This window comes from Oncorhynchus keta, chromosome 33, assembly GCF_023373465.1.
Source record: "Oncorhynchus keta strain PuntledgeMale-10-30-2019 chromosome 33, Oket_V2, whole genome shotgun sequence".
NCBI lineage: Eukaryota > Metazoa > Chordata > Actinopteri > Salmoniformes > Salmonidae > Oncorhynchus > Oncorhynchus keta.
Genome location: NC_068453.1, coordinates 19,075,000 through 19,100,824, shown reverse-complemented (window position 1 = coordinate 19,100,824; position 25,825 = coordinate 19,075,000). Strand labels below are relative to the sequence as shown.

Sequence of the window (25,825 nt, the reverse complement as noted above, 5' to 3'; positions counted from 1 at the left end):
ACACACACACACACACACACACACACACACACACACACACACACACACACACACACACACACACACACACACACACACACACACACACACACACACACACACACACACACACACACACACACACACACACACACAGCAGTCCGTGCTGGAGGAAGATCAGGGGGTCTGCGACTGAGGAGGCCACTCCGTCGGGAAATCAGCCGGACAAAAGGTGCAGTGGAGTGAGAGATTGAGGGAGGAAGCGAAGGAGGGTGGAGGAGCGGGACAAAGCCCAGGCACTAAAACCTCCTGCCAGATAGCCTTATCTGATTCCACTCCAGCGCATGATGGCTTTTTTTTCAGATGGCCTTTAAAGCACACAGGTTGTGCCTTTGGTGTGAAGCCTAGCAGAAAATGTTAATCAAGAGAAGGACCGTGGCACAGAAAGGCGAGAGAAAGGGGAGAGTCACTCCGCTGAAGCTGTAATCTGTAATGAGAGTGAGGCGATTCAGTAGCGATTGAGGGAGGAACAATGGGGCCGTGATGATGATGATGAGCAAGGAGGTTCACTTTTACTGCCGTTTGTTTTGCTTCTTTTTGTTCAGTTTCTTCAGTCACCACAAAGACGTCCACCGTCGGTCCGCAGGCGGCGAAAAGCCACCAGTCACATCTCATTTAACACACACTTGGACATCACTGTCAATGTCTCCAGCTGACAGATGACAAACGGCCTGATTGCTGATCTGACGCCGTGCAGGCATTCATGAACGCCTGATTAATACTTTCTCAGAGAGTCACAACCTGAACAAAACGATCCTCATTCAAAGTGAGAACGTAGTTTGCATATAACCGTTATTTCTGATTGAAATCTAGTCGGAATAACTGAAGGACTGCAACAACAAACTCTCAATACCGTACATTATAGTCAGGAGAAATGTAAACAGTGTCGGGACTGTGGTTCTATTGTGTTATATCACGTGTTGTCCTCTTGTTTATTTCGCTCCCTCTCTTCCCCGCTTAATCCCAGACCTTTGTTTCTGCTCATCATCACATGTATAAAGTATCCATAATTCCCCAAACAAAGGTCACATTCAGTGCTAGAGGAGAAATGACCCCGTTTTTCCAGCGGGAGAATGTCAGGGCCCAACCTAACCCGCACAGTGTCTGATTAAAAACCTGTATTTAGAGTAATTACATTCATGTAATGAGCATGGATTTTCCATGCCGTTGGCTAGGCTCAAACGTTGTCCACTGTGACGGTAACACAACAGACAGACTATATGGGAACATTTGGGGACACGTCGGGTTTTAAGCTCTTTAAGTGCTGTGATCTTTTAATTCTGTAGCGTCAAAACATGACATGAGTGCTAGTCCTACATTCTTAAAATAAATCAAAGCTTCATTATAGTTTGAGTAGTTTGACATGTTGTATGATGATGATAAAATCATCCAGTCACTGACATTAATTCAATCAAACTGGTCTAGATTGTTCCATGATATGATTCTAGAGTATATTTAAGTGTATTAATTACACAATGGAGCGACCAATGAGGTTTATATGAATGCTACATGTTACAGTAACATCATTATACAAGCAGGAAGTTGAGAACTTCAGTAGGCCAGTAGGAGGTGCAGGAGGGGATGATCCGTCCTTTAATTCCTGAGCTCCACTCAATGTTGAAAGTCATTCACAGAGAGTGTGTATCTAAGACAATGTCTATATCCACACGCAACTGTTAGACAGGGGGTCGGACATTACTTAAACATACTGTACATTTCCTCTAGTCTTGGAACAGCAGTAGCTAAGGATTCATGGCCAAACGAGCCAATTCATCAATGACGATTACATGATGTTATCGTTTTCCATGAAACAAACTTAGAACCATTTTTACAGGATCGTTCATCAACGTTTCGTGATTCTTTAATAACACGTCCAAATATTATTCAACATCTCTTTTGAGTCGGAGGAGAATTTGGCAGTGTGCTCCAGTCCCTTTGAGCGTGGTGAATTCAGCGGGGGGGGGGCAGAATTTGGCAACAGGCCTCATTATTGCTCCATGGACCCGTGGCTCCGCCCCTTCACTTTCTCCAAAAGGATGAGGTGGAAAAGTCTGTGTCAGGAAAACAAACAAAGACACACGCAGCGCCACACTCCCGACCCTGGCAGCACGCCACCCACCTCACCACAAACCACAGCTCAAGCACACACACACACACACACACACACACACACACACACACACACACACACACACACACACACACACACACACACACACACACACACACACACACACACACACACACACACACACACACCTAAGTCCAATCACCTAGCGCTGCTACACACACACACACACACACGCACAAACACACACACACACACACACACACACACACACACACACACACACACACACACACACACACACACACACACACACACACACACACACACACACACACACACACACACACACACACACACACACACACACACACCTAAGTCCAATCACCTAGCGTTGCTACACACGCACACACACAGATCCACAAAGATAAGTCCTCAAAGCCTCTAATCATCTGCTATAACTGATCTGTACTGATAAGCTGACAAAGCCAAATGATGTGTTATTATTGCCCAGCCTCTCCTTGACATTATGCCATTAATAAAGCCATTGTGGAGGGCCCTCTCTGTTCAGACACCATATAATAGACTCTTTGACAGATTCACTTTGCCGCTCTGCCTCTCTCCTTCTCTGCGCTCTTTGAAAACAGCGGCAGCTAACGTGCATATTCCACACTGATGCTCATCAATAGGCTGGCTGTTTGTTTGTCCAGTCATTTGGCGGTAATGGTAAATACACAGAGGTATTCTAGATCAAAGGCTGAGCAAACAGCCGTTACATAAAGGCACTGTACCCTAGCGCACGGGCACACACACACACACACACACACACACACACACACACCGACACACCGACACACACACACAGATACATACATATACACACAGACACAGGCGCATGCGTGCAGACACACACACACATACACATACACACACACCCTCTTTTCTAAGTGATTGGTCTCCCTTGCTCATTAATTGAGAAGCCATTCATTGCGGTGAAAACAACCGAGCAAACGACTGCAGTGGATTCCCCACCTAACTGAATAGAACGCTAATACACGGGAGGCTGAGTGGCGTCCGGGGGGCGGGGCTGAGGCGGTGCAGTCACGGGGCCGCCAGGTGTTCCCCATCAACACTGACATTCATCAGAGACCCTGGCAGAGTGAGTCACTGTTGCCAGCAGCACAGGTACAGCTACTGAGCAGCACTCCATGGGACAACAGCACACAATGGAGCTCTGAGTGGACACCAGTCTCCCTGCATGCACTTACAGTCATCCCTCTTGCGTATCTATCCAAAACAATCATGCACTCAGTCAACACAGGCATTGTATGTTCCTAGCCTACTAGGAAAACATTGAGGTTCAGACCTGACCCCGCTCTTATCTGTATGAAAACAATCATCACTCCGCTATTGCTTATACTTACTGTATACAATCTACGGTGTCTCTACTACTGTGATAACACAGATATGTACTTTTGATGGGAAACAGGGAGTGTGGCACAAACAGAGGCACTAGAGAAAGTGAATGTCTAGGGGCAGGAAGGAAGGATGGATGGATGGATGGTAGGATTGATGGATGAATGGGGAAGTAAAAGAAGAAAGTGGGAGAAAAGTGCATAGAGGAAGAATGGAACGAGGGAGGGGTGCGTTGAGAGGCGTCTCTCTGGGAGTGCTTTGACCAGTGGTCAGTGCCAGACGAGAGGGTGCCAATTAAGGCCAATTAGTGCCTTTCAGCCCCTAATGAGGGGACACGTTTCCACGTGTCTGAGCGAGGGGCAGCAGCCCGCAAACACATGCAAACCCACAAATACTGACACTCATTGTCACACAAACCCACAAAGACAAACAGAAAGTAACACCAGCAGACATAAACATGATGCTTGAACACGACTGCTAAAAATATCAAATGAGCTGAGATCTGAGAAATAGTTGAAGCCAATACACACTTATGAAAGAGAAACAGTTCCCTCTCCCCACCACACACAAACACAAAAGCTCATCATTGGTAAAAACCTTCCTTTTGTTGTGTGGAAGGACAGCTGCAGGCTTCTTCCTCTCAGTTTATTACTGGCTGAACAGACCTGTCCAATCAGACAAGTGGCTGTGCACACAGGATAAACCCTGACCTAGGGACCAGTCTGGGGGCCCCACCCCCTTAACCTTGACCCGAGGTGTACAGGCTCATTGTGGGACTTGCCAGGCTCGGCGCAGTGACAATGGGTGACATGACAGAAATTGGACATTTGGGAGAAACTGAAGAATTTCAGGGTAAACTCCTGTCTACAAAGCAGCTAATTGAAATGGTGAAATCAACTGCTGTGCTCTGGACTAAAGGAAAATTGTGTTTGGGAGAAAAATTATTTTTAAAAGTTGAGAGGCCGCAGTGTTGAGCGTAGATGCGTTTGTGTTTTGCCAACATGCTCCCTTACGGTACGAGGCAGTGGGCAGATCAATGTGTGTCGGTTGGCAGTTTGGGGTTTTAAATGTGTGTGGGTGGATGGATACACTGATACACTCACAGTCCTCAAACCTGGAGCGGCCCCTGCTGCGGCTGGGCTGGAGGGGCCCGCTGTCCTGGAGTCTGGAGTAGATGTTTAGCACCTTTGTCTTTCTCTCCTCCCTTTTTCGCTCCTTCTCCCTCATCCTGCGCTCCAGCCTCCCGGGCCTTCTCCTGACCCCTGTGGAAGCCCAGCCTCGCTCCCCCAGATCAGGGCAACCAGGTTCCTCCTTCACTGGAACCCCCTGGTCTGGGCTGGGGCCTGGATGGGGACACAGAGATGGAGAATAATCTCATGGCATTGGGCAGATTTCAAAGCCCATCTGAGTCTCAGAGGTCATCATATTGCATTCATATCCCCATAACCAGATCTATGAGAACTAACACTGTTTATGGTTATGGTTTGGTACCTTCTTGCTTGTGGTACTCATTCACTGGTTATTGTATTTTCATGATGCTGACCCACTTAGTTTAATATTACTGTTGTGTGCCTAGTAGAGTTCCACAAAGCACTTTGAAAGTCAACATGCTAGGTGTTCTGCATTTGTGTACATATATCTTGCTACTTAAGAAATCACTTTGCAACCCCCCTCACAAACACACGTTCACCTCTTTGTCCTCCCTAAACATCCCAGTCACATCACATCTCCACTCCTCTGTCCTTTACACATCCTAACTGAAAGAGGGACACTCCCTTCGGGAAACTTAACCACTCAGTCGATTTGGCACTGGCCACCAATTAGGAGTCCCATTATCTGCCAATGAAATGTCAGAATAATGCACTTCCTGGCCTGGAAGTGCAGGGACAACGAGTGCCATCAATGAAAACTCAAGGTACATCGAGGCTTGGATTGTGATTACAAGTTCCTTCTTTTTTTTAAACTATAGTAGTCATTCTTTACCATAAGTGTTACTTGTGTTACCACATAAAACAAATGAGTTTCAAGCATTTCAGCATTAGGATAGTGTTAGTTAGACATTACGATCAGGAGAAAGCTTGACCAACAGAGTGATAGGGTTCAAATCTATCTTTCATCAAAAACGTCACAGGCTGTCATCATATATCATATATCGTGCTGAAAGGTCAGAGGTCAGCAGCTCAGATGGATATAGTCATGTCTCATTTGACAATCCGTCTTCCACCACAGTGAACACAATCACATCTCTACTTCAGTTTCTGTGTCGGGCACCATTCTCAATAACAGAGGCTTTTGGGTAGTAAAATACTGTCCACCGATACAACATTTTATTTGTGTGCAACATCAATCATGTTTAGATGATTTATTTCAATGAAATTGGAAGGACCAAGGAGATGTAGAATACAAATGATATCATACTGTATAGAATGCATGCCTATACACCATGAAATTAGAAGGAACGGTGACAAAATGTTAGTTCAATTGCTATCTGAAATGATGCATTTGTGCAAGCGCTTTAACATCTTACATGAACACATTTCATAATATATTTATGTTCATTATTGGACAAGACCAACTCGACTGGTCATTTTAAACATAGCGACTCTGAGACATTCTTGATACAAAGTAAAAGCTTCATGAATAATTTGGTACCTTCCTTTCTGAAAGCTCCTATTCTAACATGGCCTAATCCGTGAATGCTGGGGAGTGATTACTGGTCAGTTCAAGCTGGAAACAAGACAGTGGCCTGCTTAGAAACCATCTAAAACACACAGACCAGGTTGCCATACCAACAGAACCATCTGAATCGTGGCAGATAGCTGGATTTGGCTGTGTGTAGCCAAGTCAAATCCCCTCCCTGATCTCTAAAGGCCACCGAAGACAAAAAAAATCACACACCACCCCCCCTCTGGCCGGCTCTGCCCCTGAACACAAAAATCCACACATCGACTGCCCCTCCACACAGAAACACCCCAACATCCAGTCCACCAGGAAGAGGCAGGAAGGTTGGACTGGTATCTTTTTCTTTGTGTGTTTGAGAAAAGGATGAGCGTCAGTGAAACAATCAGTGCCATTCACCGATGCCACCCAGAGCCTCGACTCCTCTATCTGTCCAGAAGAAAGGCTGGAATAAAGGGAGGGGCGGAGGAAAAAGGCAAATCCGTCCAGATTATTATTCATGGGGAGGGATTGGCCTTTTCAGGTCTCCTTTATTGGCCGGATCGTTTTCCAACACGTCATCCTCTCTATCAGCCGCTGACAAGTGCCAATCAAAGGGCCTGGATGAATCCAGGTTTGAAAAAGGGCAAGGAGGGAGAGAAAATGATGGTGGATTTTGGACGAGACAATGGCCTCTGAGCCCACAGTGACAGTGGTTTAGAGACAATGGTGACACAGCTACATTGTCAGTGTGTGGTCCTCTGGGGGCGGGTGGAGGAACACAACTAATCTCTACTCCAGTGTCTTTCCCTTCTCTTTCACCGGCCCTAATCTGTCCAGCTAGTGGCTCCCTGAAGCCTTCCGGAACAATCTACCAGGGTCAGTCCAGATTAGTCCTTTTTGTGGCCCTGGCTCATAACGATATTCACTTAGGGCGCTAACGTCTTCAGTTACAGCTGAATGCTAAACTCTGGGGTAAACACAGGAGTGACCGGGCAGAATTGAAACAGTCATGCATTTGTACCTATGAATTAGTTATGACAGAGAGAGGGACAAAGACCTTATCAGAGAGCTCACTGGGGACAGACCACATAGCTTACTGACTTATCTTATTGCATGATGTTTCTGACTGGGTAAGTCCTTGGCCTAAGTGACATTGGCCTGTATTCTACCTATTGGTTCATGCACAGGTGGACATTGTTTGGAACAAGCCACATTATAAAGCTATAAACCTGTTATAACAAATACCTACGACAACAGGGTCTGTATTTCACATTTGTCGTATATTCTTTATTTGGATGCATACTTTTAGGTCAAAATCATTTTTGGATTCGTAAATTCATACAGGCACAACATGCTGTCACCCTACAATGCTGTCCCCATAGTGTCACATTGAGTCCTAACAGTTTCACTCTATGGACTACTTAGGGAGCTCTATTGAGAGTTTTAACTGTGCCGTTCCTCCGCTTGGAAACCCAATCTCACCTAACCTATGGCCACACAAAGCCATCCCACACACTGGGCACCTCTCAAAGTCTCGCTGACCCCGGGGCTGACCCCTCAGCGCCCTCCCCATGACCCTCTCCTGGGCTATGACCATGTCTTTGGACTCCCAGAGGTCATTGTGCATGAACACACAGACCATCACCAAGGATACCTGGGATGACATCTTGTTTTGTATGTGACAAGTTTGTTCTCGCAGAGCTGCAGTAAATAAGACCGTGTTTTGGGGTTTCTGGATGCTTAGGGCTCCACCACAACAAACGGCTGTCTTATGTCCAATGAGCATTATGAGCGTTCCATTGCAGGCGTGTAAAATAGAGGTAATAATACAGTGGGAAAACTTTACTATCCCACATTAAGACATCTCACTAAAATGTCACTCACCCCTGTCATTTAAGGTGGTAAGGGCCTGGCTGGTTTGGTCACTTCCCTCGGACTCCTCCCCATCTGTAAGTTAACAAAGATGTAGTCATGTGACACAGCTCCTGGTATCTGACCAGTGAGTGTAACCCACCAGTCATGGTGTCCTGACATCAGACAACAAGCAGTGGAGCCAAGAGGGCATGTTACATGTTACTGTGCCCTTGGCCATAGTTAATGGCTAAGTACGGTGGCCTTCATGCACGGCCGTTGAATCACAGGTACGACAACTGGGTTTATAATGGTGCTGTCACTGAGCCGCAACACGGCGAGCCACGGGCCATTAGGGCCAACATAACACAATGACTGATACAGGAGAGTCACTCAGCGTTAAAACACATGGCATGATCACAGGTGTGGTGAAATAGAGGAGAAAGCGATGAGAGGGAAGAGGGAAAAGGAGAAATTGAATGGGGAGAAAGTTTTAGCTCAAAAAGAGTGTCTCTGCTTCACCGAAGAGAGAGAAATGTGAAGAGGGTAAGTCAAACCCAATTGATCCTTCCTTTCTCTTGCCTTCCTGTGAAGCCTGTTTTCTCTGTGTTTCTGGTCCTACAGTACTTGCTCTGCCTTTGAACCCATTATTCATCAGTGTACACAAGACGGCCACACAGGAGAGGACCACTCTGCTCGCCAGCCGGCTCTACGGAGGATTATCAGGCTTAAATGTACCGGACGCAGAGAAACACGGCCAAACACAGCGGTGACAGTAAGAACACAATGGCTTTGAATAAGACCCGCTCTAGTATGGACAGAGGGGGCTTTTACGGAGACCAAACCCTCATGTTAAGGACAGCCTCTTGTAGGTATTGACTGATTCAAGATAGCTGCTAAGGGTTTCCTGAGCTGTATGCTTCGTTTCAGAGAGAAGGGTTGAATGCATAATATGCAGAGCAAGCTGAAGTACAACGATTAGGAAATCAAATCAATAAGGTTGTTAAGAGATCATGTTCCTTCAGTGTGGATGTGATAAGAGTTATACGATGCAGTACCACAACAGGACTCGCATTGGGAACTGGTGGACCCGGATATGGTGCCTGATGGACTGGAATCACTGATCCATGACGATGGTGACCTGGAACCATCCTCGGTGTGGGACTGCTGAAAACACAAGCATAAAACCGCGACACAACGATCACATTATTCATTCTGACCTGTGTTCAAACCACATTGACCAATCAGGCATGACTATTACAAAAAAAAAACATTATAACCACATGCGTGCCAATCCCGTACCAGCACACTAGACTCTAAACCTGTCGTGTAGTAGTGGTCCAGTATGCAAATAGAATAACGTGAATCATGTCCCGGGTACTCAGAACCTTTCATTGTGGTTAGACAAAATCACAGGGGGCTTATAAGACACATTGAGCCTTTCAGAGAGCAGAGGAAGCTCTCTCCTCCATCATAAAGAGGAGATGAATAGTCTATCGCATGGAGCACCTGCATCCATTCCACTGCACCCCGGCACTCGCAGCGCTGCGTTTACCCCCTGACCCCTCACCCCTGACCCTGTCTGATCCATCTCACCAGCGGCGCATCTTCCAAAAGAGTCCCCCCTGTATAGAGCCTCATCTAAGTGTGAGTGAGTGGTCCCCCCTTTGGATAGAGCAGTGGGCTGAGTGGAGCGTGGTGTAAATAGGCTGGCTTTCAGTGGTACAGTCACCCTCCGGTGGCCTGTGACTGATTAACTACACACCTGCTGCACTGCGCACTTCTCTCACTGTTGTTATAGTGTGTTTCAATTATCAACAACAATTTGGCTGCTTGATCTGGGATGGCAGTTACAAATTCACGCCAGTTCAAGTTTATACTGTAAATAGAGGTCTTTGTCTCAGTCAGTGTCTGTGTGTTTGTATAGTCTGTGTTTAAACAACAATGTACAATAGTCATTTAAGGAGACGGATGAAAGCCACAAGGGGGGTGTTGTGAGGGGTAGTTTAGGGGAGGGCCTACAGACACTCACCATTGTGTGCTCACCCCGTCCCTGGACTTTGCCTGTGGCGACACACCTCTCAGACACACTGCCGTCTCCACAGCTGCCAGCTGTGAGGGGCTGCAGGACGCCTGACAACAACAACACACACACACATCCATGCAGGCACGCACACACACATCAATTTGAAGACACACTAGATAGATCTTGTGTGCGCGTGCCAGCGTGCCCGATGTACACGCTTGCGCCTGTTTTCCTTTGTGTTTGAGTATGTGCGCCGATATGAGTAATGCCATGTATTAGTTAAAAGTATGGTTCCTAATCTCTCTGCAAATGCTGATATAAAAAGGGGGGACATGGAGGAGCACCTGTCTCGCAGAAGCATGCCAGGTGCAAACACAGAATGGGAAAACATTGTTCTGGAGACACACCTAGGAGGACAGACAGACAGACGAGCTCCCTGCAGTGTCTACATCTCCAGGCAGGCCACAGTGATACGTCAACGAGTGAAGAGGATTTCGTTTGATTCAATGACTGTATTCAAGGCCATTGCCAATTCAGAGGAGAATCATCACACTGAGCATTAGTATTGTCAATATCATGGAAAATAAGTTATACATATTTTGTTTGCCTATAAAACTACAATATGATGTGCTTATTTCCAACTGTTTGCTCATCGACCACTTGTGTTCCTTTTACCAATTTACGGGACGTTTGCTCAGCTTTCTATGCCATTTCTTGCATCACCCAGAATGATATGCGCGTGCCGCACAGACACAATCACATCCAGATTGTGCCATTGTTAAACGAGATACTTTTGTGTGTCTGGGCTGAGGTCTCCAGGTTAATGGTAAATGCGAAGCGGTTTGATCTTTATTAATATGGCATATCATATCCCAATAAAACGTTTTGCCAAAGCCAGAAATGAGCCTCTATATCTTTATGGCCTTTCAGTTAAGATGCTGCAGCAGCATGCCTGGGAGCAGATGAGAGGCGGTTCACACTGTAAAGACATTACTCTCAAGGCCGGCCAACGACTGGCAGGCACACACCCATAACGCTGCTTGGTATTCCCCTGTCCAGGCTATTCTACAGAATACTCCTCTGTCTGGATTTTCCCTGTTGTGAAATCAACGGTTTTTCTGTTTCTATCAAAGGTCATAGCCTGGCTCATTGTAACTGATGTTACAGAAACTGTCGAAGGAGTGAGTTTTCATCTAATCTTATTGAGACAATGTCTCAAACACAGTGTGTGTATAAAGACATGTGTCAGTCCAGTCACATTAACTGACACACAAATAAATCACAGACTGGGTTGGGTGTTGAGTTGTAAATCAGGGATACCTGTAGTATACAGCGTTGGACTAAAAGGTCTTCTGGCTCGGAGCGCCGCTGTGTGGCCTGTTGTTCCGTCTTCTGTTGGGGAGTACATGTCCTGACCAGCGAGCCAGTGGGGCTCCACAGGGTCCGACCGGTCCAGGAGCAGGAGCTGCACACGGGACAGGGAGCCCAGGTCCCCTGAGTCACAGCCCACTGTCAGAGCAGCCAGGCCTGGGGACATCTCTGCAGAGGTGGCATACAGTATACAGGACAACTGAAGCATTATGTGAAACAGCAGATCCAACACAACAGAACTAAAGCATTAAAAATGGACTCATGGCATTAGTCAGTCCATCTACTAACTCATTTCATTTTCTTTCTTGACATTTAGCAGACACTCTTATCAAGAGCACATACATACATTTTCATGCTGATCTGTGGGATGCGAACCCACAACCCTGGTGTTGCAAGAGACATGCTCTACCAACTGAGCTACAAGGGACTCAACAAACAATACATTAGTCAGGACCAGAGTGACCAACTTCTCTGATGACCTGTGTGCAGGGGGTTATCACAGGGACTCCTGGATAACCAGGGATAGGCCAGAGATAGCCTCTCTGAACCAGATTAGAGGTAGAGGAAATAGTCCTGTTGTATGGATCAGTGAGGTGTGTGTGCAAATATGACTGACAACCCTCCAGCTCCACCCCCCCAGTCCTAGGCTCCAAAGTTCTCTGTCACGGCCAATTAAAAGGGGATCAGTAACAGTGTGGGCTCCCTGCCCATGCAAATCCTCGGCCCACGCCGTCCAGGCAGAGAGCAGGGTGTGGAGCTGCTGTTCCCTGGGAGGGGATTTCACACAGCTGCTGGGCTGGAGCTGCCTCATATCACGCTCTGCTGCAAGTCAACCCTGCTTCTCCTCTGAATGCAATCTGTCCCACCATCTCACAGCCATAGTGGAATGCATTGTGTTTTATAGCGCATAAAAAGTATCACATCTGGATAGTTTTCTAGTTGTTAAGTACAATACAGCTTTTTTTACAGTATGTCCTTTGAGCGACTAACTTTTAGAGACTTTGAGCGACTTGAAATGAATTCCACCTAGATCAGGGGAAGACAATCCTGTTCCTGGAGTGATGCAGGTACTGCAGGATGACGTTCCAACTAGGCACCACACCTGACCAACAGAGCTAATTCCTCAGTTCAGTGATTCCCTACATTCAACACACCTGGTCTTCCAGGTCAGTTAAATCAAAAACATGACCTGCATGTGGACCTCTAGGACCAGGGTTGCCTACCCCTATCATAGGGAATGCTCCTGCCTCTACAATGTGTTGTGTGTGTCTCTGGGTGTGTTTCTGTTTGCCAGGTAAACCCCTTCAGGTGAGGAAAAAAGAACTGGCTGTCTGATTGATTAAGGAGTTGTGGTGAAGGAAGTCCCGTGGTGAAACACATTGTGATGACACACTTTCAGTTAGGCTGGGAGTTAACCCCCCCATTAACCATGACAATGCAACCCATTGTAAAGACACACTGTTACAGATAACAAGGGTCTAACCCAGTGATTAAAGTGTTAACTAGCTATACTGCCACCCAGACGGAGAGTGGAGAGTGGACATACACACTTGGCTGCCTGTGAGTCATTAGCAAAGTTTAAGAGGTCAGTCAGTTTAAGACAGTTTTACATGTATTTGCTTTCCAGGCTCTATACTGATAATATATGTCTATATTTGTCAATTGAGGAAGATGTTACACCACTGACATGATCCCACCACATCCTCAGGGCAAAGGTCATGGAGGTCTGACGGAGGTTCAGGTCAAGCGAGCAGGTTAAACATCCTAAACACCTTGTCAGGGATTAGAGGGGATGAGAGAAGCTTGAGGAAGTCCTCAGTGAGTTGAGAGAATCACTGTCTGTGTTGGGTAATGTTCCACTTCACAGCTCACTGAACTGACCAACCTCAGGAGACACACACACACACACACACACACATTTACTGTACACACACAAAGACGTGACACACTGTTCCACAACAGAGCGCTGAGATACACACATCACCGTCACACCCCAGTCCATTACATTAGAGAGGCTGAGGAAGGAGAGCATGTCTCATTAATGGTGTTCAGACAAACATGGCCACAACAACAACAACAAATAGGAAGAAGACAATCAGGTGCCGTGACCTTTGCATTGACATAACTGTCTAAATAATGAAAATTAATTTTAAAACCATAGACTGCCCAGGTAGAAACAACTCTGAACATCAGGTACATTCCACAAGTAGCTGGTTAAGCATTCACTTGCTCTAAAACAAATAAAACGGTTAATTCACCAACTTTGATACAAAGTAAAAAGCCAACGACATACAACAAAGCTCTTCTTTTCCAAGTGTCTACAGTTAGAGGAGCACATGTTTGACATAAATATAGAGCATGTTTCTGATGGAATCATTTTGTAGACCCTTGACAGGTGTGACATCAGTGGTATTTTATACGATCTGCTGGACATAATGTGGGTGTACAGGACCTGTACCAGGTGGGCTGCAGTCTGCTGGGCTGAGTGGCTGGTCTAGGGACAGACAGGAGCCGGTCCGCGGGGCGATGGCCTCCAGTTCATCAAACACATGGGACTGGCTAGAGCTGACCTGAGAACAGCGGGACCAGGAGGACACTGTGTCACTGCCACCTGAAACAGCACAAGCAGGTTGGGCATATCACATAGAGAACATACTACTGTACTGTGTTACATGATGCAATAGAAATGGAGGATTGGGTTAGAAATAGAGGATCTGTTCCGAGCAGAACCCCTATTTATTTATTTACAGTGTTCCGACCAGCATAATAAAGTTCTGAACCGGTTCGAACCCCCAAAAAGATCATTTTCGTTATTTTTTTACCCTGTGAAATCAACATTGTTCTTTCATTTAGTCCACCAAGAAACGTGGTTCGAGCAGCTTGCTTTAGAACGTGTAAGCTAGTTGTTTACATGTTTGAGAACAAATAAGTGCAGGCGAGAGATGTGACTGAAATTTTACGGGTGGGGAGAGAGTAAGAGAGAGGGGTGGACGTGGAGGGGGCTTGGCTTGAAGTGCTGAGCATCATGACATGATGTGAATTGGAATATGTTTATGCTATTACTAGCATCATGACTTCACTGAATTACAGAATTACAATATATATTAGACATTAGGGGGAAAAAATGTGATCAAAAATGTACATTATTACATTATTAACTGGTTCAAGATTGAAAAGTAACGGTTCTGTTCTGCAACACTCGAGATCACTTTCTTTCCCGGTTCTGTTTCCATTCCTCTAAAAGAAAAATGGGTTTTCGCTGCTCCCTGAACTGGTTCCAACACCTGGTTGTAACCCAAGTAGTGCCTGACTGCCTGTCCCCTCTAGGCTTCATAGAGACGGCTTGGTATCATACCCATGCACACACAACAAACACACACTTCACCCAGACATCCAACAAACTACCAGTCCTTCTTGCCCTGAGCCGGTGTCATCAACCCTCCACCCCCACCACCAAACCAGGACCTCCACGGGAGAGGATGCCCCCCCAGGTGGAGCCTGTGTCAGCCTACACAGAGCCAGTCAGACCCTGGGGCTACGGGAGATGGTACTATACACACAGGAGCCACGCTCTCCCTCTAAGCCCTCATTACCACATACCTCACTCACAGGACAGGCCAAACGTCCGCCCTTAAATCACTCTTTACTTGACTCTTCTCAAAACAGTCAAAACACACCTGTTTTCTTTGCCTTTTTTTGTAACGGTAACTGAAAATGGTGTGCTGAGGGTTTCTGTCATGATGACAGCCTTAGAGAATGAGCTCTTCTTCTTTCGTATGGACATGTAAAACAGATAGCAGACACACATAATATATACACACGCAAATAAAGAACACACAAACTCAGCTCCTTTACGTCTGACGGCACGCACACACACACACACACACAGACATACACACACACACACACACACACACACACACACACACACCATTGTGCATTCCAGTGCCTCGGCTCTCTACTCAGAGAGACAATGGAGGGACTTGACTTGACACTTTAAAGCATATTGCTGCTGTCAAGTCAGCCGTCATTCTGAGGAGTGCTACGGAGTCGGGACTGTGGTGTTGGTGGATAGGGGGGCGTGGGGGCAAGGCCAGGCAGGGCAGGAAGGAGTCAGCCAAGACAAGGTTCCTCTGTGTCCCCATGTACCCCCCCTGTCCCCCCACTCTGGCAACACCGTGGGGCTGAAAGGCTGGGTGGTGTCCTGGGTCTGGGTGGTGGAGAGGCCAGGCCAGGGCACCACAATAGACCAGCGTCCCGCTCCATTGTCAAGGACAGTTACACTCTGGAGATGATGCTCAATGAGGGGTCGCCTTGGGGTCACCCTCTGATTGTTGGGCCCTGGCGTGGGGACCTGAAAGGGAGCTGAGGGGAGCACACAAAGAGAGGACCCCATCTGAAAAGGACTGCAGAGGGGTGAGGGGTTCCTGCACACCAAATACACCCACACACACACGAGAGGGATCATTAGCCTGTATAACACTCTGCCCAAGACATTGACATCCCCAACTATGGGAATGAAATTGAGAAAATTCAGCAACATTTCTATTTTGTTCTCACATACATTATAGCGTCAATATTTTAATATGGAAAAAATAACAAACTTCATCTTATATATTGCTTGCATATTGAATATAAACTCAGCAAAAAATAAACATCCTCATATTTTCATAAAACTAATATTGTAAATATTTGTATGAACATAACAAGATTCAACAACTGAGACATAAAGTGAACAAGTTCCACAGACGTGACTAACATAAATGGAATAATGTGTTCCTAAACAAAGGGGGGGTCAACATCAAAAGTAACAGTGTGGTCACCAGCTGCATTAAGTACTGAAGTGCATCTCCTCCTCATGGACTGCACCAGATTTGCCAGTTCTTGCTGTGAGATGTTACCCCACTCTTCCACCAAGGCACCTGCAAGTTCCCTGACATTTCTAGGGGGAATGGCCCTAGCCCTCACCCTCCGATCCAACAGGTCCCAGATGTGCTGGGCTCTTCACTGGCTCTTCACTGGCCATGGCAGAACACTGACATTCCTGTCTTGCAGGAAATCACACACAGAACGAGCAGTATGGCTGGTGGCATTGTTATGCTGGAGGGTCATGTCAGGATGAGCCTGCAGGAAGGGTACCACATGAGGGAGGTGGATGTCTTCCCTGTAACGCACAGCGTTGAGATTGCCTGCAATGACAACAAGCTCAGTCCGATGATGTTGTAACAGTCAGTTTATTGGGGACAGTCTGAGCACTGATGGAGGGATTGTGCATTCATGGTGTAACTCGGGCAGTTGTTGTTGCCATCCTGTACCTGTCCTGCAGGTGTGATGTTCGGATGTACCGATCCTGTGCAGGTGTTGTTACAAGTGGTCTGCCGCTGTGAGGACGATCAGCTTCCGTCCTGTCTCTCTTTTGGTGTTTTTCAGTCAGTAGAAAGGCCTCTTTAGTGGTCAAGGTTTTCATAACTGTAACCTTAATTGCCTACTGTCTGTAAGCTGTTAGTGTCTTAACGACCGTTCCAAAGGTGCATGTTCATTAATTGTTTATGGTTCATTGAACAAGCATGGGAAACCGTGTTTAAACCATTTAAAATGAAGATCTGTGAAGATATTTGGATTTTTACAAATTATCTTTGAAAGACAGGGTCCTGAAAAAGGGACGTTTCTTTTTTTGCTCAGTTTAGAATTGTAGAATGTTGAAATGTTTTCACCAAAACCTGGGTCTGTCTACATCTGTGTGAAATATTTTTATTTTATAATTAATTTAATTTAACCTTATTTAACTAAGCAAGTCAGTTAAGAACAAATTCTTATTTTACATTTATATCTGTGTGAAATAAATGAACCAGTGACTTGCTCTGCAACTGCCCCGTAGAGAACAGTGTGCCACCATATAGCTGTATCTCCTCCATAGAGAACAATGTGCCACCATATAGCTGTATCTCCTCCATAGAGAACAATGTGCCACCATATAGCTGTATCTCCTCCATAGAGAACAACGTGCCACCATATAGCTGTATCTCCTCCATAGAAAACAATGTGCCACCATATAGCTGTATCTCCCCCATAGAGAACAATGTGCCACCATATAGCTGTATCTCCTCCATAGAGAACAATGTGCCACCATATAGTATAGCTGTACCTCCCCATAGAGAACAATGTGCCACCATATAGCTGTATCTCCTCCATAGAGAACAATATGCCACCACCATAAAGTTGTATCTCCTCCATAGAGAACAGCATGCCACCATATAGCTGTATCTCCTCCATAGAGAGCAGCATGCCACCATATAGCTGTATCTCCCCATAGAGAACAATGTGCCACCATATAGCTGTATCTCCCCATAGAGAACAGCATGCCACCATATAGCTGTATCTCCCCATAGAGAACAGCATGCCACCATATAGCTGTATCTCCTCCATAGAGAACAGCATGCCACCATATAGCTGTATCTCCCCATAGAGAACAGCATGCCACCATATAGCTGTATCTCCTCCATAGAGAACAGCATGCCACCATATAGCTGTATCTCCTCCATAGAGAACAGCATGCCACCATATAGCTGTATCTCCTCCATAGAGAGCAGCATGCCACCATATAGCTGTATCTCCTCCATAGAGATGCCACCAGCATGCCACCATTATAGCTGCTATCTGCCCCATTAAAGAGAACAGCATGCCACCATCCATAGCTGTATCTCCCCATAGAGAACAGCATGCCACCATAAAGCTGTATCTCCTCCATAGAGAACAGCATGCCACCATATAGCTGTATCTCCTCCATAGAGAGCAGCATGCCACCATATAGCTGTATCTCCCCATAGAGAACAGCATGCCACCATATAGCTGTATCTCCCCATAGAGAACAGCATGCCACCATAAAGCTGTATCTCCTCCATAGAGAACAGCATGCCACCATATAGCTGTATCTCCCCATAGAGAACAGTATGCCACCATATAGCTGTATCTCCTCCATAGAGAGCAGTATGCCACCATATAGCTGTATCTCCTCCATAGAGAGCAGTATGCCACCATATAGCTGTATCTCCCCATAGAGAACAGCATGCCACCATATAGCTGTATCTCCTCCATAGAGAACAGCATGCCACCATATAGAACTGTATCTATGATAGAGAAATGGTCACAATGTATATGTAAAAGCAATAATTGATGATATTTCTCTGTCTGCAAAACATTTGTACAAGGTACCGATTTGTGATGTTTTCTTTCTTGATCATGTGACATATGCTATTATAGAAGCCAGGTGTGTGTGCCGACTATTTACAGTGAGGAAAGGCCTAAGGCCGGGAATGTTTGTGTTTTATTTTCAACTTTCATTTATGCACTTGATAGATTTTTGGGGCACCGTGATGTTCTAATAAACATATTTATGTAACTTTCAAGCCTCAGTTTTGGATGTATTCCTTTTTTCAACAGTGTGCTGGTCGAAATCTCTTTCAGTGTTCTTACTTTGACTCCTACGCACCTGGAACCGATACTAATCAGTAGAAAGGACCTTAGAAGAGCGCAGACGGCTTCTCATCACTTCTGATAGAGAATGAAAATCCCGACACAATTTCCCAATTGTTTGCTCTCTTTTCATAGTCTTTCATAAAGCCCCCCATAAAAGTCAGATGCCAGTGGCCCAGTCCTTTATCTCTATTCTAAACGGTAAATTAGCTGCGACGGAAAGCCACTATATTCTATTGTGGACCGTAGCTCTAACTGTTTCCCCCGTCAGCGTGCGGTGGTCAGTGTGGATTTATGACCATCGGCTACACGTCTCCCTTTCAGCCACCGGGAGAATGGCGAGAGCGCGGGGAAGCCGCGGCTGAGTGGGGACGGCACACGAGGCAGGGAATCCCCCACTCCCTCCTATTGTGAAGGGGCCTCGCACGCCTTTGAACTGGGAATCAAATGGTACCAGCTCTTCATCAAAAAGAGTCCTCTTTCCATTGCTGCTTTAAAGGGAAAAGAAAAGCTTTATGCGTTATTTATTATGAGGGGAAACAAAACCGGGCTGACAGCAGAACCTCACAATGCAGAGCGGCGATGGGGACAGGAGCATCTGATCTGAGGAGGGAGGCTTTGATTTCCTCTGTTGTCTGTTGGCTGCCGTCTCTTTGTACCAGGGAAGATGTCCAGCCATGTTGTGGACAATCAGCCCCGTGGCGCTAGGTAAGGGGCATCAGTGCAGGCTGCTGCTGGGTGGGAGGGAGGGAGGCTGGGAAGGAGCCGGGGAGGGAGGCTGGGAAGGAGGTGGGGAGGGAGGCTGGGAAGGAGGTGGGGAGGGAGGCTGGGAAGGAGGTGGGGAGGGAGGCTGGGAAGGATGCTGTGAAAGGCCCATATGGGACAGGCAGAGATCATTACTCACCTCTGACAGGAGAGATGGGGGGAAGGACTGACCAGCGGTGTGATGTCCAGTCCTGCCTCTCCACCACCACAGGAGATGAGGACAAACTTGACCCTAACCCTGACCCTGGTCGGGTAGTTATCCTGCACTGTGGGCTGGGGCAGGACTGCCAGGTGTCTGAGGGGAAAGCTAGGGTAGTAGGGTCTGGGTTGGGGTCCAGGGATGGGTCTGGGTAGGGTGGGAGGACATGGCCTGGCTGGGGCTCCGTGGTGGTCCAGTCAGGTGGGCAGTGTTGGGCCTGGTGAGGGAGGGGATGGTGCTGAGGGTGGTGAGGGGCTGGGTTTGGGGGCTGGTGTGCTGGGGTGTTCTGTGGGATGCAGGAGGCCAGAGCAGACAGGGACATGGAAGAGGAGCCATGCTGGGAGAGAGGAGAGCCACCCTCTGAGTCCAGGTCACTCAGATTCGCTGTAAAAATACAAAAGGATATATGGAATAATTATCCTTCCATTTGACATGATAGGAAAGCAAGCCTTGGCTACAACTAAACATTCAAGCATGTGTACAAAATCACTGAATATTTAAGGATTTTGATCACCCACACTACCGTTCAAAAGTTTGCAAAGAAAAAGCCATATCTCAGACTGGCCAATAAAAAGAAAAGATTAAGATGGGCAAAAGAACACAGACACTGGACAGAGGAACTGTCTAGAAGGCCAGCATGCCAGAGTTGCCTCTTCACTGTTGACGTTGAGACTGGTGTTTTGCGGGTACTATTTAATGAAGCTGCCAGTTGAGGACTTGTGAGGCGTCTATTTCTCAAACTAGACATTCTAATGTACTTTTCATCTTGCTCAGTTGTGCACCGGGGCCTCCCACTCCTCTTTCTACTGTATTCTGGTTAGAGCCAGTTTGCTCTGTTCTGTGAAGGGAATAGTACACAGCAGTGTAAGGAGATCTTCAGTTTCTTGGCAATTTCTCGCATGGAATAGCCTTCATTTCTCAGAACAAGAATAGACTGACGAGTTTCAGAAGAAAGTTCTTTGTTTCTAGCCATTTTGAGCCTTTGAACCCACAAATGCTGATTCTCCAGATACTCAACTAGTCTAAAGAAGGCCAGTTTTATTGCTTCTTTAATCCGAACAGTTTTCACTAAAGAAGGCCAGTTTTATTGCTTCTTTAATCCTATCAGTTTTCAGCTGTGCGAATATAATTGCAAAAGGGTTTTCTAATGATCAATTAGCCTTTTAAAATGATCAACTTGGATTAGCTAACACAACGTGCCATCCGAACACAGAAGTGATGGTCTCTGATAATGTAAATATTCCATTAAAAATAAGCTGTTTCCAGCTGCAACATTCATTTACATCATTAACAATGTCTACACTGTATTTCTGATAAATTCGATGCTCATTTTAATGCACAAAAAAAATGTGCTTTTCTTTAAAAAGAAAGACATTTCTAAGTGACCCCAAACTTTTGAACGGTAGTGTACAACAGTTACAGTAATTATGAATTTCTACATTTATGAAACAACTAATAGCCCAGGTGGAATGCAACAGCTTTGAATACATTTCACTTCAATTGTTTCAAAGCAGCGTAGGTACAATACCACACAGAGGACTGCTCCGGCCACTACCCAGGTCTGTGCTTCGGCTGAACTGGCTGGATGGTGGGCGGCTAAAGTCTGAGAGAGAACCCTCACAGACACTAGGGATTGGAGAAACTGAGGGGTCTATGTCCTCAGGACCAGAATTGAGCTCCTGGTCTGGCCTTGGAAGGCGGAAGGCCCCTGAGGAAGCCGAAGTGCCTTCATCCATCTCTTTAACACCATCCTCTATTTCCTTCTCTCCTTTCTGAGTATGGACATGAGGTAGGGCTGATGATGGAGCAGGGTTGTATCCAGTTCCCTGCTGCCCAGAGTCAGTGACAGTAGAGGATGTTGGACTTGGACAGACTGAGAGCTCAGGGGAGGCTCTGCTGGGAGAGGGGGAGACTGGCACTGGTACACAGGGAACAACAACAGCTAAGCGCCTCCCTCTGGTGGTGCTGCAGTACTGCAGGCTCCTGGAGTCTGCAATAGACAGGGTAAGTACATTATTTAATTCAAGCAGATATGACGGGGGGGGGGGTGTATTTCTCTCCTGTAATTCAATACAGATTTTGATTAGTCTAATTTACGATGATACTGTCTTGTCAGAGACTGTCTCAACCTAGGCAAGGTGTGTGCTGGGGATACAAGCTTTTAACTTTTGGCATTGGGCATTGTTCAGTTCTGACAAAGAAAGGTGGTGGATAGTTAACATGTGGGGTCCTCAGAGAGGGTCATCTATAAATGGTATTCATCATCTTTTACAGCTCAAAGGCGTCTCTGCCAATAGCTGCCAGTGACATTTTCTTCCCCACTTTAGTGAGGCCCGGAGCAAACACTGTTTTCCCTGCTGTGAGGGTCAGTGCTCTAACAAAGACTGAAGAAACCCCATCCTGTTGGACCAGCTGCCCAATTCCCATCTTAATATTATATATTCAGAATGCTACCCAGTACTGGAGGCAGGGCTATTTATAAAAACTTGATTCATCATGATTTGTCATTCATTTTACATTATTCCACCCACATATCAATTAACTGATCCAAATCCTACATCTTGGCAGCTTATCCTCCTTTCCTGAGAGCAGCGTTAGAATATCCTGATTAAGATGTCTGTATCTCCTAGAAGACATATGTTATACCTCTACTCTGTCACACTCCTCTCCTCCTGCACCTGAATCTGAACTTCACACTACCTGGGAACTCTCTCCTCAGCCACTCTCTCTCTTCTCCACACTCCTCTTTTCATCCCCCTCTCAGATCCCTTCCACGAACATCAGCTCCAGCCGACACCAGCCCTCTTCCTTCTCCCCTCTCTCTACTCTTCTTCTGTGCCTATGCACACTCCTCTTTTCTCTGCGGTGCCGGGGGGGTGAGACAATGCACTCTTGTTTCCTGGAGGTCTGTGTGACAGAGAGGAGTCAGCGGTAGCAGGGGGATACAGAGAGCTGCACTGGAGGAGAGCACATTTCTGCACTATTCTCCTCTCACAATGCCCTGCACTTCCCATCTGTTACACACACATGAAGTGCGTGCGTGTGTGTGTGTGTGTGTGTGTGTGTGTGTGTGTGTGTGTGTGTGTGTGTGTGTGTGTGTGTGTGTGTGTGTGTGTGTGTGTGTGTGTGTGTGTGTGTGTGTGTGTGTGTATATGTGTGTCTGCCTGTATATGAATGCCATGTGTCAGGGGCACACAGCTACACACACCCCCTCCCGCTAATACCGCACAGCGCGTTTCCCTCAGGGACCAGGGTCAGGGACGATTGTGTTGAAGCCGACCACCATATGGTAGAATAATTGGTTTTTAGAACCCGGTTCCAGAGCAGAGAAATACCCCAATCCCCCTGGTTCCCCCTTGGCTCCTCACACTCGTCTCAAAGCCGTGTGCTGCAGTGTGGCTATGGCCCTGGCAGGGGGGAACGACAAATGCCTTCACATCAGAGGCAAGGCTCTGAAAGGAGCGGCAGGTATGCTGGCACAGCCTTTCATTGGCTAACACCCTAGCAGAGGACCACCAGGAGGGCGGCGCTATGGACACTTCCTCCCCAGAGCAGAAAGAGAGGGATTAGGCCTTAACAAAGTGGGCCGAGGGACGGATTAAGGACTAACGAAGGCCCAGGTGGTTACCTCCACCGCTCTAACACTGAGACCTAGTTCCCTAATGAGCAACGTTGTGGGATCAAAAGCAACAATGCCCTATGATACCACAATGTTATCCGTCTCTGAAGATGAAATAAACAATACATACTTTATTAATCACTGAGGGAGAATTGTGGGATTAATAAACTATTTATTATCTCATCTTGTACGTTGTTGTTGCACAGTATATTGTATTGTCTAAGCAGCAGGAAGGCTTTTGCTGTGGCTCACCTGCACATGAATGCGTCTTCAGGCCGCCAAGGGTGTGTCTTTGTTGTGTCAATTCCTGGCGAGGAGGACGTGGCCTGGGGTTACTGGATAGGAGATGTGGGGTTCTGAGGTCTGCAGGACAGGCCTTCATGTGAACCAGGAAACGAGGACACAGAGAAGGACGTCCATCACAGACAGTGTGGTCCTGAAAGGGACATCAAAAACATAATGTGGTCCTGAAAGGGACATCAAAAACATAGTGTGGTCCTGAAATGGACAACAAAAACATAGTGAGGTCCTGAAAGGGACATCAAAACATAGTGTGGTCCTGAAAGGGACAACAAAAACATAGTGTGGTCCTGAAAGGGACAACATAAACAGAGTGTGGTCCTGAAAGGGACAACAAAAACATAGTGTGGTCCTGAAAGGGACATCAAAACATAGTGTGGTCCTGAAAGGGACAACAAAACATAGTGTGGTCCTGAAAGGGACATCAAAACACAGTGTGGTCCTGAAAGGGACATAGAAACATAGTGTGGTCCTGAAAGGGACATAGAAACATAGTGTGGTCCTGAAAGGGACAACAAAACATAGTGTGGTCCTGAAAGGGACATCAAAACATAGTGTGGTCCTGAAAAGGACATATTATTATTATTAGAAACATAGTGTGGTCCTGAAAGGGACATAAAAACATAGTGTGGTCCTGAAAGGGACATCAAAACATAGTGTGGTCCTGAAAGGGACAACAAAAACATAGTGTGGTCCTGAAAGGGACATAAAAACATAGTGTGGTCCTGAAAGGGACATCAAACACATAGTGTGGTCCTGAAAGGGACATCAAAAACATAGTGAGGTCCTGAAATGGACATCAAAAACATAGTGTGGGGCAGGGAGAGAGAGAAAGAAAGATGAGATGTATTCTGTTTTCGATCAATCAAATAAAATCCCAGTTTCCAAATACTGTAAATAAAGCAACATAAAGTCATTCTCCACATGCAACGTGAAGGTGAATCACAGCATTAATTAAACGTGATCGCCAACGTACAGACAATTCAAATAATGCACGTCATCTTCAGTGCCCCCTTGTGTCTGAAGATCAGATCTCAGGCTACATACATTCTCAACACAGCAGGAGAAAGCTTCAACCTCTCCCTGCCTTTTTTTAACAGCTTTCTTGACAACACACCCCCCACACAGCCACCCACACACACACACCCAGCCACCCACACACACACCCAGCCACCCACACACACACCCAGCCACCCACACACACACCCAGTCACCCACACACACACCCAGCCACCCACCCACACACCCAGCCACACACACACACACACCCAGTCACCCACACACACACCCAGTCACCCAAACACACCCACCCACCAACCCACACACCCAGCCACACACACACACACACACCCAGTCACCCCCACACACACACACAGTCACCCACACACACACACCCACCCACACACACACACCCACACACACACCCAGTCACCCACACACACACCCAGTCACCCACACACACACCCAGCCACCCACCCACACACCCAGCCACACACACACACATCCAGTCACCCACACACACACCCAGTCACCCACACACACACCCAGCCACCCACCCACACACCCAGCCACACACACACTTCTTTGAGGACGATAAAGATTCTTTGAGCACACAGGACATGGTCCTATTGCTATTTAAACAAGGGTCGTGCTGAGATAAAAGCAGGCGGGACGGTCAATATTAAACTTGAGGGGGGGTGGGGCTGCACACGCCACGCTACCCGCTGTACGACAAGGGAAATTACTCAGCCCACAGACTCAGTGCCAGGGACTAATTCACTCCCTCTCTGGCCTTTAGAGAACAAACACCCAAATGTAATAAAATACCCACTGACACACACACGGAGAGAGGACATTTATTTGTCTTGGATTCCCGGCTACATCTGAGACACCTAAACAAAGTTCACCTCGTCTATCATCTATCCCTTAACCCTAAACACACATGCACATAAACACACAACCACAGAAGCAGGCATGAACGCACACGCACACGCACACACGCACGCGCACACGCACGCGCACAAACACACACACGCA

The 25,825-nt window shown here is 46.7% G+C and overlaps 1 protein-coding gene across 7 annotated transcripts in view; it reads right to left on the bottom strand.

The window, feature by feature from the left end:
- The window catches only part of LOC118366334 (uncharacterized), a 66,446-nt gene that overhangs the window by 26,520 nt on the left and 14,101 nt on the right, over positions 1-25,825 (bottom strand). For 3 of the 7 annotated variants that reach the window (XM_052492361.1, XM_052492366.1, XM_052492368.1), the window contains 9 exons: positions 23,741-23,924; positions 21,398-21,859; positions 19,810-20,253; positions 13,885-14,043; positions 11,382-11,600; positions 10,068-10,168; positions 9,094-9,202; positions 8,069-8,131; positions 4,627-4,866 (listed from right to left, as the gene is read on the bottom strand). In XM_052492361.1, coding sequence (XP_052348321.1) covers positions 4,627-4,866; positions 8,069-8,131; positions 9,094-9,202; positions 10,068-10,168; positions 11,382-11,600; positions 13,885-14,043; positions 19,810-20,253; positions 21,398-21,859; positions 23,741-23,924 — 1,981 coding nt within the window. The remainder of the gene's footprint in view (positions 1-4,626; positions 4,867-8,068; positions 8,132-9,093; positions 9,203-10,067; positions 10,169-11,381; positions 11,601-13,884; positions 14,044-19,809; positions 20,254-21,397; positions 21,860-23,740; positions 23,925-25,825) is intronic. The other 4 variants (XM_052492362.1, XM_052492363.1, XM_052492364.1 and 1 more) reach the window with 4 other exon arrangements.